A 14,158-nucleotide genomic window follows, 5' to 3' on the forward strand; every position below is an offset into this window, starting at 1 on the left:
GCTCATCACAAAATCAACTGCTCTTATTAACTAAATCTACCGCTTTTATATTCATTTAGAATTGACATGTTCATTAAAATATAAACAAGACGTGCACTTTTATCTAAATACAATTGAAAACTACAAGACGTGCACTTTAATCTAAATACAATTGAAATCGTGCAATTTAAACTGTTATTCATGGACATGCTGACGATAAAATATTATGTTGATGCACTAAAGTTGCCAAAATAATAAACATTTAATTTGATGCATCGACATCTTGGGGGCCGACACGCTGTTGATATGGTACTATGTAATCTGGTGTTGAATAGCGATCTCCGCCTGGTGAATTTGTGTAGCCATAATAAGGTGAAACGTAGCCTGGTGTCCAATAGCCGTCTGGTTCTGTGATTTGGCTTGTTGTTGGAGTTTCGTTCTCGTCTTTAGTTAAATCGATGATTGGGGTTTTTGCTCTGGTTTCTTCGTCGGTTGTTAAATCTATCACGTCTCCGTTGATATCATTTTTGCGTTTTTGTTTCACTTCTATTGTTTCTTCCACTATTTCTTCAATGCTTTCTATGAATTTGTATAATTTGTTGTTGTAAGGCACGAATACAATTCTTTTATAAAATAACTTTGTTGCGCTCATGATTGACACAGTTAATATGATCACTTCACCGAATTAACGCTGGTTAAAATTACGGTTTTTTGACTGGTTTTATTTTGCAAAATTGTCGATGTAAAGCAACGATGATCGAATAATGAATGAATTAATTTAATTTAAACCATGATATATATATCAAAATTTTGTTTATCTTATGGACATGGTGCCACCAATTCTTTGTAAATGTATATACTGCTCATTACAAACAGGAAGAAAATTACATATATAGCGATATAATGATGCCAGTGATGCATCATCAGCTGTTTGTCTCTGCCGGTGAGCGATTCCAAGTCTTTTTTTATTTTATTCACATTGTTGTGAAATGTGATGCTTCCCGCCACTTGATGCAATTGTATCTGCGTCTGTTGCTTTGCATTTGTTATGATATGTTTTTCTGTCATCAACTTCTGGCTATTTGTTATTATTTCGCAATTCTCGTTCGTCTCTACTGTACCAGTGCCATTTATTACTGCATCGATTTTGCTTTTGTTGCAGATTATACTGATATTTTTTGCTTCGTTCACATGATACATCCATTTGTTTGATGCTACTTTTTTCCATTCGTCATTTTTTGCCTGTGTATATGAGCAATTCGTCTCTGTTTTGTTCATGAAAAGATTATAGATGCACACATTTGCTTTTTCCTTGAATAGAAGTGGACCATTTAATTTGCAAAACTGTCTGTTTTCATGCTCAATACATTCTTCTTCGTTGTTTGGTAAATATATCGTTTCTTCATCGTGCCAAAACTCCCGTTCAATAGAAGCGACTACAAATTGACTTTCATGCATGAATGGTGTGGGTGTTGCTTTCTCACATTGCAGTTCATTCGTGCTGATTAATGAAATTTTGATTATATTTACGATTGAATCCGGTGTTAATACAGTTTCCACCGATGCCAATTTGTATATAGCAAGTATTTCTTCCGTGATTAAACGCACATTCGCTGGCAAATTCTTCTTTATTTTTTCAGTTTGTTGTTTTAGTACGTACGGTGCGATCCATTCCGGTTGTAACTTTACTTGTTTTTCTCTCAATGCATTAAAAATGTTCTTTTGCCTGTTATGAAACTCTAGCGTTGTAAACAATGTATACATGGTGGAATATTGCTCATCGCTTTCGGTCTCTATTATGGTCATGTCATCGTTTACCAGTTTTAAAACCGATATTTGTTCTTCTATCATTTCATTCACTTGTTTTTCCGATGTGTCTGGACTCGTGAATGATTTCATTATTTTTTCTCCTATTACTCCCACAAACGATCCAAGTAATGAATACCAAAAAGCTGCGTTTCTTTTCACTATTTTATTTAGATTCGTTCGAATTAAACTATGCATTGTGCGAATTTCCACCATTTTGTTGTTGACTTCATCTACCATTTGTTTACAAGCGGTGCCATTACCCAATGAGGAAAACGTTACAGTTGTACACATTTTGTGCACGGCCAATGTAATTTTTCCATAAGCTGTGCACAAAATGTGTACAACTGTAACGTTTTCTTCATTGGGTGCTTTTTTCACATTGCTTCTCCAACATTGCAAAGTTGTTTTCAATCGTTTCAAAGTCATTGTGATATCCATCTAAATCTGTGTATGTAATCAATTTCCAATCTCCATTTATGACCGAAATATTCTCGCACCGTTTGAATTTAGCACATTTTTTCTCGTTAAATTGTGTTATTTCGTAATGTTGATCTGCACTAGCGTGTGGTATGAGTGAAACACACGCTAGTAATGCGACGCAAGCGCAAAACAATACTTTACTTGTAGATTTACGTTTCACGCCGTTTTTTTTTTGCTGCGAGTTTTTATCGACCGTTGCGTTGTTTGAAGACTGATATTTATGTTTATGTTGATGCCTGGTTTTATTTATTGTAGATTTTTCATTCAGCTTATTATTTTTTTTTTCTTTTTTTTTCTCGTCGTTCATTTGATGTAAATCGACATGTTGATATGCTGTATTCGCTGTATTATTCGTTTCCAAAAGTGCTTGTGCATGCTCAGCTATATCTTTCTCAATTGGTAACTTCGCCAATTTTACTATTGGTCTTTTGTATGTTTTATTTTTTGCCGCAACATCCACAACCCTTACTAGGCCATCATTTCCCGGATATACTCTCACTACACGACCCAATGGCCAATTTAGAGGCGCAGTGTTATCCTCTTTAAGAAGCACCATATCTCCCTTTTTTAGATTTTCTTGCTCATCCTTCCATTTTGACCGGATTTGTAGATTTGAAATATATTCGTTTGACCATTTATTCCAAAATTCCTGTCTCATTCTGCTACACAGTTGCCATCTCGATAGTCTGCCTATGTTTTCTTCCAACAAATTTGGCTCAACCGGTGCTGTTAACGCACTGCCAACCAGAAAATGTCCCGGAGTAAGTATGTCGAGATCGTCTGGGTTCTCAGATAGTGGGGATATCGGTCTTGAATTTAGAATTGTCTCAATCTGAGTTAACACAGTTGAGAGCTCTTCATATGTTAGGACCATATCTCCAACTGTTCGTTTTAAATGATGTTTTATTGAGCCTACTCCTCGTTCCCAAATTCCACCCATCCATGGACTGATACTAGGATTAAAATGAAACTTCGTATTCATCATTGATAGATTTTCTTTAATGTCCATATTGAAATCGTTCATTGCTTCTTCGCTTTCCAATTTTAAAATGTTATTTGCTCCGACAAAATTTGTACCATTATCGCAGAACAAATGTAAGACATTACCACGGCGACCAACCAATCTTTTAAATGCCGCAATGAATGCTTCTGATGTTAGATCTACTACAATTTCAATGTGGATTGCTCGTGTTGATAAACATATGAATATAACTATGTAGCCCTTTTGTGTTTTCACTCCTCTTTTTGCCATCATCCGAAAATGAATTGGACCACATAAATCTGTGCCAGTGTATGTGAACGCCTTTTCTACTATTTTCGTTCTTGCTGCTGGTAGATTCCCCATCAACTGCCATGCGTTTTGCTTTCTGAGACGGTGACATACTACACATTTGTTTATGTATGTCTTAATTGCGCGCTTCGCCGATGTAATCCAATATTCGTGTCGTATTTGACATAAGGTTAACTGATTTCCTCCATGCATTGTTTTTTTGTGCGCATCTCGTATAATCAGCGTAGTCAAATGGCATCCATATGGAATGATTATTGGGTGTTTTTTATTGTAGCTGAATTCAGAATTTTCTAGCCGTCCTCCAACTCGTAACAAATTGTTTTCATCCAAAAATGGATTTAAACTTAAAATTTTGCTATCTTTTGGAAGTGATTGTTTTTCTTGCAATTTTTGTATCTCCTTTTCAAAATGTTTGTTCTGGAATATTTTTATCAGATGTATCTTAGCTTCCGATAATTCTTCTGTTTCTAGAACCTGTTTTTTTATTGCATCATGCGCGTCGTTTGTACACAACACTTTTTTCAGCTCTCTTTTGCTTTTCAGTTTTTTTATGAATCTCATGCAGAATGCAATAACTCTTATTGTGTGATCCAACGTTGAATATTTACTAATATAATCTGTATCGATTGTTGCATAGAATATTTTTGTTTTTGGTTTCTTTTTTTCCAAATCCGTGTCATATGGCTGAATTTTGTAAATGTTTTCGGTGCAATTTTCTTCATTCAAAAGCACTGACGGACCGTGCCACCATAATGTATTGTTCATTAGTTGTGTTGGTAGTAACCCGCGCGATGCGAAGTCAGCTGGGTTTGCCTTTGTGTTGATATAATGCCATTGATGTTTTTCGCTGTATTCGAGTATTCTGGAAACACGGTTTGCTACAAATGTTTTCCATCTGCTGATGTCACCATTTATCCATGCCAACACGATTTCACTGTCTGAGTAAAAATGTGTTCCGAATGTTTTCAATTTTAACGATTTTTTCACCGTGTTCATCAATTTCGCGACCAAAACAGCCGCACAAAGTTCCAACCGTGGTAGCGTTAGTTTTTTTATTGGCGCCACCTTTGTTTTGGCCGCTACTAGATTTACGTAGATTTCACCGTCCTTGTATACTTTCATATAAACACATGCTCCCATCGCAGCTTCACTTGCATCCGAAAATCCATGCAACTCTATTTTTGTTGTATTGCTACACTCTAGCCAACGCTTTGGTTTGATGTTTTTGATTAAAGGTAACTCTTCTTTTAATGCATTCCACTTTGTCGCGATTTGTTCACTCACTTCTTCGTCCCAATCACATTGTTCTTTCCAAATTTCTTGCATTAAAATTTTGTTATATATTGTCACTGGAGACATTAGTCCCAATGGGTCGTAAATGGTAGTGATTTGAGACAAAATTGCTCTTTTTGTATATTTTGATGCATTTCTTTCAATGTCCATTTTAAAACCAATTTTATCGACCCCAAAGAACCATTTGAGACCAAGTGTTGACACATACTTATAGCCGCCGAGTTCCTTTGTTTTCAGCTCGATTTCATCTTCTGGAATACTCTCCAAAAGTTCTTCAGAGTTTGATGCCCATTTTTTCAGTGGGAAACCTCCTTGTTGTAGTACATGCGTTATTTCTGCTCTTCTTTGTATCGCTTCTTCCACCGTGTCGCAACCGCTGCTAACATCGTCCATATACGAGTCATTCAAAATGATACTGCATGCCTCAGGAAAATTTTCCATTTCGTTTTTTGCATGGTGCTGTACAGTTGCCACTGCTATGAAAGGCGAGATATTTACACCGAATGTAACCGTAGTGAGTTGATAGTCTTCAATAGGTTTTTCCACACTATCTCTCCATAGAATCTTGTGAAACGGCTGATCTTGTTCGTCTAGTTTTACGTGCAAATACATTTTCTCTATATCTGCCGTGAACGCTACTGCATGTGTACGGAATCGGATTAGAATATTGAACAGATCCTCTTGTAATTTAGGGCCTGGTCTGAGTAAATCATTCAATGCAACTCCGTTTGAAGTTTTTCTGCTCGCGTCAAAAACTGGACGTACTTTCGTTGTTGTACTGTCTTTCATCACTGGATGGTGTGGTAAATAACAGTGTGGTTCGCTTCTATTATTTACGCATTTGACCATGTAGCCATTCTTAATTGATTCATTAATATATGCTGTGTATGCTTCTTTCAATGTTTTATCTTTTTCAAATTTTTTCTCCATTTGGAATAATCGAGCCATTGCCATTCTTCGTGAATCACCCAACATCGTGGCTGGATCGCCTCTAAACGGCAACGACGCGATATAAGCTCCATCAACATCCCTTCTTATTGAGTTGTTGAAATAATCAACACAACTTTGCTCGTCGGGAGTTAGCATTTCTTCCTCGGAAATTTCCTCCATTTCCCAAAATTTCTGTAGCTTTTCGTCCATTTCGTTCACAGTACAGGTCATACAAAGTGCTTCATTGAACTCATTTCTTTGTTTGTTTACTGGCCCTGAAATAATCCACCCCAGCTCAGTTTCTTGTAATACAAAAGATTTATCACTTGCTTTTATCATACCGGATAAAATTATTTCACTGTAAACATTGGCACCAAGAATCATGTCAATTTTCTCTGATTTGTGGAAGTTTGGATCGGCCATCACTAATTCATCTGTGTCTATGAACGAATTATCAAAGTCATTGTTTGGTAACATTGTAGTAAGCTTTTTCAATACAATTGCCGTGAGTTTAGTGCAGAAAGACGTCGGGTATCTGGATCCGATTTCAATTGCCACCGTGCCTTTCGCTGATTCAACACTGCCGGCAATGCCACTGATGTTTATGTTATTTTTCTTTATATTTAATTTCAATCGTTTCACTATTTTTTCGCTAATGAACGATGTCATTGAGCCTTGGTCAATTAAAACACGTATAGTTTCGGACCAACCGCACATCATTCTGATCCGAATCAAGGCTGTTGCGAGTAAAGTGTTCATGTTATTTTCATCATGTGTTGTTTCACAAATTACCGATTTGTGCTCTGTTGTTGCCACATATGATTTTTTTTGTTGATCTTTTGAATGATGCGCGAATTTCTCGTATTTTTTTTCATGTTTGTCTGATTTTTCATTGTCCATATGTAATAAACCGTTGTGACGCTTATCACACTGTGGGCACATTTTCTTAAACTTGCATTCCAGAGCCGTATGTTTTGGTGTACCCCTAAGGCATAGTAAACAGGGCGATTTTTGTTTGACTATCTCGCGACGTTCATTCACTGATAGAGCTTTAAATTTTACACACATAAAAATCGCATGATTCTCATTGCAATTTGGACATTTTTCTTTCACTTGTTTTTCACTACTTCTGCTATTAACTTCTACTGCTTGTAATACTTTGCACCTTTTATGAAGAAATTCGAAGAATTCTGATAATTTTTTATCTTCATCTGGATCTTCACGCGACTGTTCGTAAATCTTACGTGTTTCTGTCGGTAATTTTTTCATTAGTAAATACATCAAAATTTGCTCTGCAGAGATTTCATTTAGTAGTTCGACGCATTCTTTACTTTTGTCATATTATTTAATAAGCTCATTTGATGATTCAAATCGCATGTCTGGAATTTTTAACAATAATTCCAAGTGAGCTTCTCTTATCGCACGTTTATCTTCAAAACGTTCTGTTAATATTTTCCATGCAGCCTCTAGCTTATTATCCATGATGCCCATATTTACGATTAAGTTTGCAGCTTCACCCTTCACTGTAGTTTTTAGATACTGCATTTTTTGGCATTCTGTCAATGTTTTGTTCTCCATTACCATTGACTTGAACAAGCCGCTGTACGTTGGCCACATTTTTCTTGACCCATTGAAGAATGGTATTTCAATTGGTTTCAATTTCAGTTGACCCGACGTAGATTCCTTTTTTTAATTGCTTGTTTCTTCTAACAATTGACGATATCTCATAAGTGCCGCGTCAAATATATTTTCATAGTCAGTTGCTTCGTCTCCCATTACAAAGCATAATTCTTCCATATTTTCAGACAAATCTTTGCGATTTGGTTCAATGTCTTTGATTGTCAATTGTGCTCGTGTTTGCATATTATTCTTTATGTATTCTTCAATAACATCGAGCTGTTTGTTGAATAGTTTTATTTTGTTGAGGAAGCGATCGACGGTGTCATCCAATTTGTCTTTCAAAACTTTGTTTCGGATTACAAACCGTGAATACAGCGTTTTCGCCATTTTTGGTGGTGTCATAAAGCGTTCGTCATTCTCGTTTTCGTGTTTACTCGAATCAGACTCCGTACCATTGTCATTATCATCGCTTTCTTCGTGGTTTACTTGATTTTCAGCATCGTTGTCGTTTATTGCTTTGTTTGCGCTGACCTTTTGTATTGGCTCGCCCAATTTAAGCTGTACATTCGCGCAGAGATCATCGTAGTACAACTTAGCCTGGTTGAACTGCTGCTCCATAGAAATTCCACCTTCTTCGCCTTCTAAATTTGTCAGCTCTTCACTAGTTGCTCTATAGAGGTCCCATAAATCTTGCATCTTGGTTCCCCAGTGGATTAATCGGTCGCGTTTTTTTAGTCGACCTTTTGGCTCTTTCTTGTATGCAATATGCACTTTTTTTATGTCGTCAGCCAATTGGGACTGCTTTGCTACTAATTCGTCTTTGTTATTCATTTTCTGCAGATTTTTACACTTTCTCTTTCGCTGAGATGAAAAATGTAATTTTTGGTCGTATCAACTTGTATTACTTCAAAAAAAATATTCTCTTTTGTCGAGAAAATCACTGTTTGTTGAGCTCAATTGCTTGGATTTTATTTCAAAAAAATCTTCTCTTTGCCGAGAAAAAATCACTCTTTGTCGAGTTAACTTGCTTGAATTTTTACTTCAAAAAAAATCTTCTCTTTGCCGAGAAAAAAATCACTCTTTGTCGAGTTAACTTGCTTGAATTTTTACTGATCAGTTTAAATTGATTTTAACTTTGTCGTTAAATTTTACTCTATGTCGAGTACTTGCTTGTATTCTAAGTCTTTTCGAAGGACCAAAATGTTCACTCAAGTATTACTTAAATGAAACAGTAATTTTAATTGAATTAAGGTTTTAGCTTTATTACACTTGCTCATCACAAAATCAACTGCTCTTATTAACTAAATCTACCGCTTTTATATTCATTTAGAATTGACATGTTCATTAAAATATAAACAAGACGTGCACTTTAATCTAAATACAATTGAAAACTACAAGACGTGCACTTTAATCTAAATACAATTGAAATCGTGCAATTTAAACTGTTATTCATGGACATGCTGACGATAAAATATTATGTTGATGCACTAAAGTTGCCAAAATAATAAACATTTAATTTGATGCATCGACAACCCCGAAGTGAAGAAGGCACGTCTGTTTGCGCACTAGAAGTAGCTGTTATTATTGTTTCCGTTGCCGTAATTGGCACTGGGTTTTCAACCAATATTTGAGCAAGTGAACTTGCAACACTGGCTACTTCTGTTTCAGTTTTTGGAATTTTATCTATTGGAGGAGACTAGAGTGGTCCAAAAAAAAAAGTTGTCCCTCATCCGGAATGTTCAACCAGATTCGAAAAATATACCTCAAAAAAATAGGTTTTGTCTAAAAAAACGACATGGGTACCATACAAAATCATGAGGCAAGAATTATATGAAATTTTTCATGACAGCGATTTCGGAAGCCATTTTGGATCGCAACATTTCGACTAATTCCATTATTCCAACCAAATTTCGACAAAAAGTGTTGATGGGGTTTTGTTTGGCTTGTCAATATCTACAACTTTTACCAAGACATCAGCCCTTGAAAAGGCCTTCTGGGCCAGTTACAGTGTAGAATGACCGAAAAAATGGCAATTTTTCGGCATTTTTTGCATTTTTTGCTCTACTGGTCCCCCAGGTGGTAAACTTTTGTTCAGTTTTCGACTCGTATCGTGTAGCCAGAAGCTGTATGAACAATTTGGCACTTCTCAGATTGCAATTTGGATGGAATTTAGTGCCGATTGATTCACACATCTATGGGTGAGATCGAGAGTGGAGTAAGTATTTTTTGTCGACTTATTTTGAGAAAAAGAGGAGTATGTTTTCTGATGATTCTGTTGGCATTAAAGGAGAGTATGTTCTAGTACCGTCTAGCCTCCGCGGTCTTCACGGTTTTCGCGCAACTGATAGGAGATAACAACATGGTGTCTTGGGCAAAGTTGTAGTACTCGAGGTCCTCTATAACTTGACTGAAGACAGTTATCTCTTATCTCTTATCAGTTGCGCGCAAATCGCGCACATGAAAAAGCAAATTTTATATGGAACTTTTTTTTTCTTACCATTTTTCGCGCTTTTCGCGGAACTGATAAGAGATAAGAGATAACTGTTTTCAGCAATGTTATAGAAGATCTCGAGTACCACAACTTTGCCGAAGACACCATGTTGTTATCTCTTATCAGTTCCGCGGAAACCGTGAAAAACCGCGAGGACCCACCAAAAATGAACATACTCCCCTATACATTGCCATTTTTTCGGTCATTTTACACTGTAACTGGCCCAGAAGGCCTTTTCAAGGGCTGATGTCTTGGTAAAAGTTGTAGATATTGACAAGCCAAACAAAACCCCATCAACACTTTTTGTCGAAATTTGGTTGGAATAATGGAATTAGTCGAAATGTTGCGATCCAAAATGGCTTCCGAAATCGCTGTCATGAAAAATTTCATATAATTCTTGCCTCATGATTTTGTATGGTACCCATGTCGTTTTTTTAGACAAAACCTATTTTTTTTAGGTATATTTTTCGAAACTGGTTGAACATTCCGGATGAGGGACAACTTTTTTTTTTGGACCACTCTAGAGGAGACTCAAATAATGGATTTTTCATTTCCTCGGAAGATAAATTTATGAAATATTCTAAACCACCAAATGTCCTTTTTTCTCTACTAACAAGATCTTTGTCCTGTCCAATTACTTTTTTCTCTATTCCCTGCAATCTATTTAATTGATAAGTCTCTTTTTTCAATTCGTGTGAATTCTGCACTAAACGACGTTGAATACTATCAATTTGTTTTTCTCTATTTTCTTGTTCTCGTGTTTTCGAATTAGGATTATTTTCTTTGAATAATTTAACAAGACGCTTATCTAATAAATCACGCTCCTGCTTTAAAACATCTATTCTCTTTTCCGTTTGTTTCGAAGGCGATTTTCTATCAGCCATTAACAATATTCAGTAATTTTATCTAAATATTTTTTACCCTCAAATGACAAAATTGTACCATTTATGCAAGAAAAAATCATATGAAGTCTATTTTCAATTTTTTATCTGCTTTTTACCAAGTATATCTTATTTCGGAGAAAAGAGAACAAATTAAGGTTTACTCACTGTTTATTTGGTTTTTTGTTGTATCTAATGCCAAAAGTTTCTTATTTTTATTGATTCTATTCTATTGATCTCGTTGATTTTAGCCGCTTCAAAAAATGAAGATTTTATCCGTAAAAAGAATGCGCAATTCATACAAAATGAATCGCCTACCGCTGATATTTTTCCGTTATTTCCTCTTTTTTATTTCCAGATTTCAGCTCGTTTCCGTTGGATTTTCCCCAATTTTTAGCTACTCGCTTTTATTATTCCAATCACTTTTGTTCTTTAACACTTTTCACTTTTTCAAATACTTCAAATTCTTTCAAAAACTTCACAATTTTTTGTTTAAAAATTAATCGGAAACGCTGAACTTGCTCAAAATTTGATTTCTGTGCTCTTCGTAAAACGATATTTACACAATTTAATGCTCTTTTATTCACTTTCACAATTTAATTTTAACACTTTTCACTTGTTTTATTTCCAAAATTTACTTAATTTTTGATAGATTTATTTCTTAACCGAATGATTTTATTTATTTGTTCACTTTTATTCGTGTATTTATTTTATTCACTTTGTTTTCACTTTTCAATTTCAACCGTGGAATTCACAGAAAATTTCAATCGTTTTACTCAAAAATCAGACCAAAACTTTTCAATTTTTTCTTGTTTTTACGGCTTTTACACATGTAATAACTGGATTTTATTTTTGCTCGATGAGTTCTGGATTTTCGTCGATTTTACTTGCTCAGTAAAATATTATTTAAGGATTTCACTGCGATTTTTCTTTATTTTTCACCGAAGACAGAGTCTTGAACTACAGAAAAACACCAAATTTCTCGACAAAATTGTTAATTGACGAAAAAATGAATATTTCTCTTTTTATAATTCGTCGTTTTCTCTGCCAGAACTTTTGAACGCAGCGCCAGTTTTATAATGGTTTTATCTTATTATTTCTATAGAACAATAAAACCAAGTACAATGTGCCAAGTTCGAGTGGGTTTTTTATGAAAATAATTCTAAGTCTGAGATGAAAGCAAGATTGAATTGAATCGAGTGAGTTATACGCGCACAACACAAATTATTCTAAGTATTAATTCACTGAACACTTCTTAAAATAAATGTTAGTTTCACAAATGAAACGCAACACGATTTGCTCTAAGTTCTTTTTTAATTTCAATTCTTATTTACTAACACTTCACTTCTTATTTTCTAACACTTCTTATAATTAACACTTTTGAGCACGAGTATTCACTATTATTAACTAGAGCACTGAATCAACACTGAGCATAAGCCAAAGATTACAGTGCAACTTATTCTACTTATATAGGATTTTTCTATTCGTAATACACGTACTAATACATGAAAAAATGTCTAAGTATTCGTGTTCTATTTTTAGATTATTCTATTTTAAATCATAATCTATTTTTAGATTAAACGATTTCATAACTTTGCCGCTAATCATGTCCTAACATGTACGTACGCGTATAAACATCGCGCATTCATGTACTTTCCCGACTTAACTCGCACATGTGTGTATTACGCGTGATCTATAAATAGAAACATGTAGCGGTGAGCGCATGTGCATTTGGCTGTTATGCTTGTAGCCCGTTACGCATATAACATACTCGCGAGGAAGCTCGCTTGTTTGTTTACATTATTTCAAGCTCAACTGCATTAACATAATGTGTGTGCTTATTCTAACTGCACAAACATATTGTCCTACTGCGTAATCGATTTAAATGAGCATGTAAACAAAACGGTAAAATGAAACAACGGTAAAAACCATATTAGGAATTACGATAATACAGATGCATCAGTCAAATGCACAGCCGACCCACTAAACTGGCAAACTGAGTAAATTTCCTCAAAACACTCTCGATCTTGTTGATATGTACGGCATAAGTTGGTAGCCATACGACGTTACAGTACTCGAGATGAGACTGAACCAATGCGTAATACAACGTTTTGAGCGTTTGTACAACGCTCGAGTGTATCTCCCATTTTCAAAAAGGGGGCGAGATCGAAGATAGAGAACTACTGTTGCATTGCTAAGCTCCAAACTGTGGCGAAGTTCTTCGAGCATTTGGTGAACGTCAAACTTTTGTCTCTGGTACAGGACAAAATCACCAAAAAGCAACACGGCTTCATGAAGTCCAGATCTACTGCATCTAATCTCACCGAATTTATCTACTATGCCCAGAGAGGCATAAATTCAGGTGCGCAAGTAGACGTTCTCTACACGGACTTCAGTAAAGCGTTTGACAGAGTAAACCACAAGAGATTGATTCTGAAACTCAGATCCGTCAACCTGCCAGAAAATCTTCTTGCTTGGATCGAATCATACCTGTCAAATCGAACTCAATTCGTTACTCAATTCACCCTATTTTTGTTATTCATCAATGACATAGTGGACGAAATGGACGACGTGTTCATTTCCATGTTCGCCGATGATGTAAAAATCGCCAAAATCATCAACTCGAGCACGGATGCGGAGGTGTTACAGCGGGCGGATGATGCGTATTGGACCACAAAGATCTCGGCGTCATCATTGACCAGAAGCTTAGTTTTCTCAAGCACATTGAAGTTAGAAAGTGTCTTCGACAATGTTGTATATCTAGTCGAAATTAAAACCTTTGCCGAACAAATCATCCCCAAAAAACCACCCTTCAGGTCTAAAAGTCACCCCGGTGTATTTTTGGGGATGAAGTGTTCCGCAATATTGTTCATTTTGATAAGATCCACAACTTTTTAGAAGATACTTTTCCAATATTTCCAGTCGTTTGGAAGTTGGATAGTCGGGAAAATCGGAAAATGCGGCTTTTCCACGAACTCATAATTTCCAAACGACTGGACGTTTTTTTTTCGACAGCTGTCACCGAAACATGTTTATTTTTTTCAATACTCATTTGGTCTTCAGTTTTATTTAATTTTATATTATATTTGATCGTATATCAATATTGAGCTATGTATTAATCTGTTCGTTAAGACCTGTTTCATTAATATTTTATCAAGTTTTGTTTGCAAATCAGTTTTTTGCTGTCTTTTTCTGTGTAATTTTTTTTCCCGTGTTTACGTAGCTATCATAACCTTACATAATGACGTGCACAGAATGCATTGAACTGAAAAAACAACTTGCTGACATCAAAACAAAGCTTGTCCCGATAATGAAAATGCTGGATGGACTAAACTTGGATTTCACCACCATGCCATCCGCATCAACTGACGATCAACATAAAGT

General features: G+C 35.6%; 1 protein-coding gene across 1 annotated transcript; it reads right to left on the minus strand.

Moving 5' to 3' along the window:
• Positions 1 to 241: 241 nt before the first annotated feature.
• LOC129572817 (uncharacterized) lies at positions 242 to 7,981 on the minus strand. Its single transcript, XM_055452918.1, has 2 exons — positions 3,904 to 7,981; positions 242 to 558 (listed from the first exon to the last, which is right to left on the minus strand). Exons 1-2 carry the CDS (start codon positions 7,061 to 7,063, stop codon positions 242 to 244), a joined length of 3,477 nt encoding a protein of 1,158 aa, XP_055308893.1. The 5' UTR covers positions 7,064 to 7,981.
• Between the last annotated feature and the right edge of the window lie 6,177 nt (positions 7,982 to 14,158).

Source organism: Sitodiplosis mosellana, unplaced genomic scaffold (assembly GCF_009176505.1).
Source record: "Sitodiplosis mosellana isolate CC-2019 unplaced genomic scaffold, AAFC_SMos_1.0 Smas_scaffold_5559, whole genome shotgun sequence".
In the NCBI taxonomy this organism is placed as follows: domain Eukaryota; kingdom Metazoa; phylum Arthropoda; class Insecta; order Diptera; family Cecidomyiidae; genus Sitodiplosis; species Sitodiplosis mosellana.

What these genes read in the sequence shown, in the direction of transcription:
- LOC129572817 (XM_055452918.1), bottom strand. Translation starts at nt 7,063, where the DNA reads ATGTATTTACTAATGAAAAAATTACCGACAGAAACACGTAAGATTTAC. An exon ending in AAAAGATAGCAAAATTTTAA is followed by an intron (nt 559 to 3,903) that starts GTTTAAATCCAT and finishes ACAAATTCATAG; the next exon opens with AAAGCATTGAAGAAATAGTG.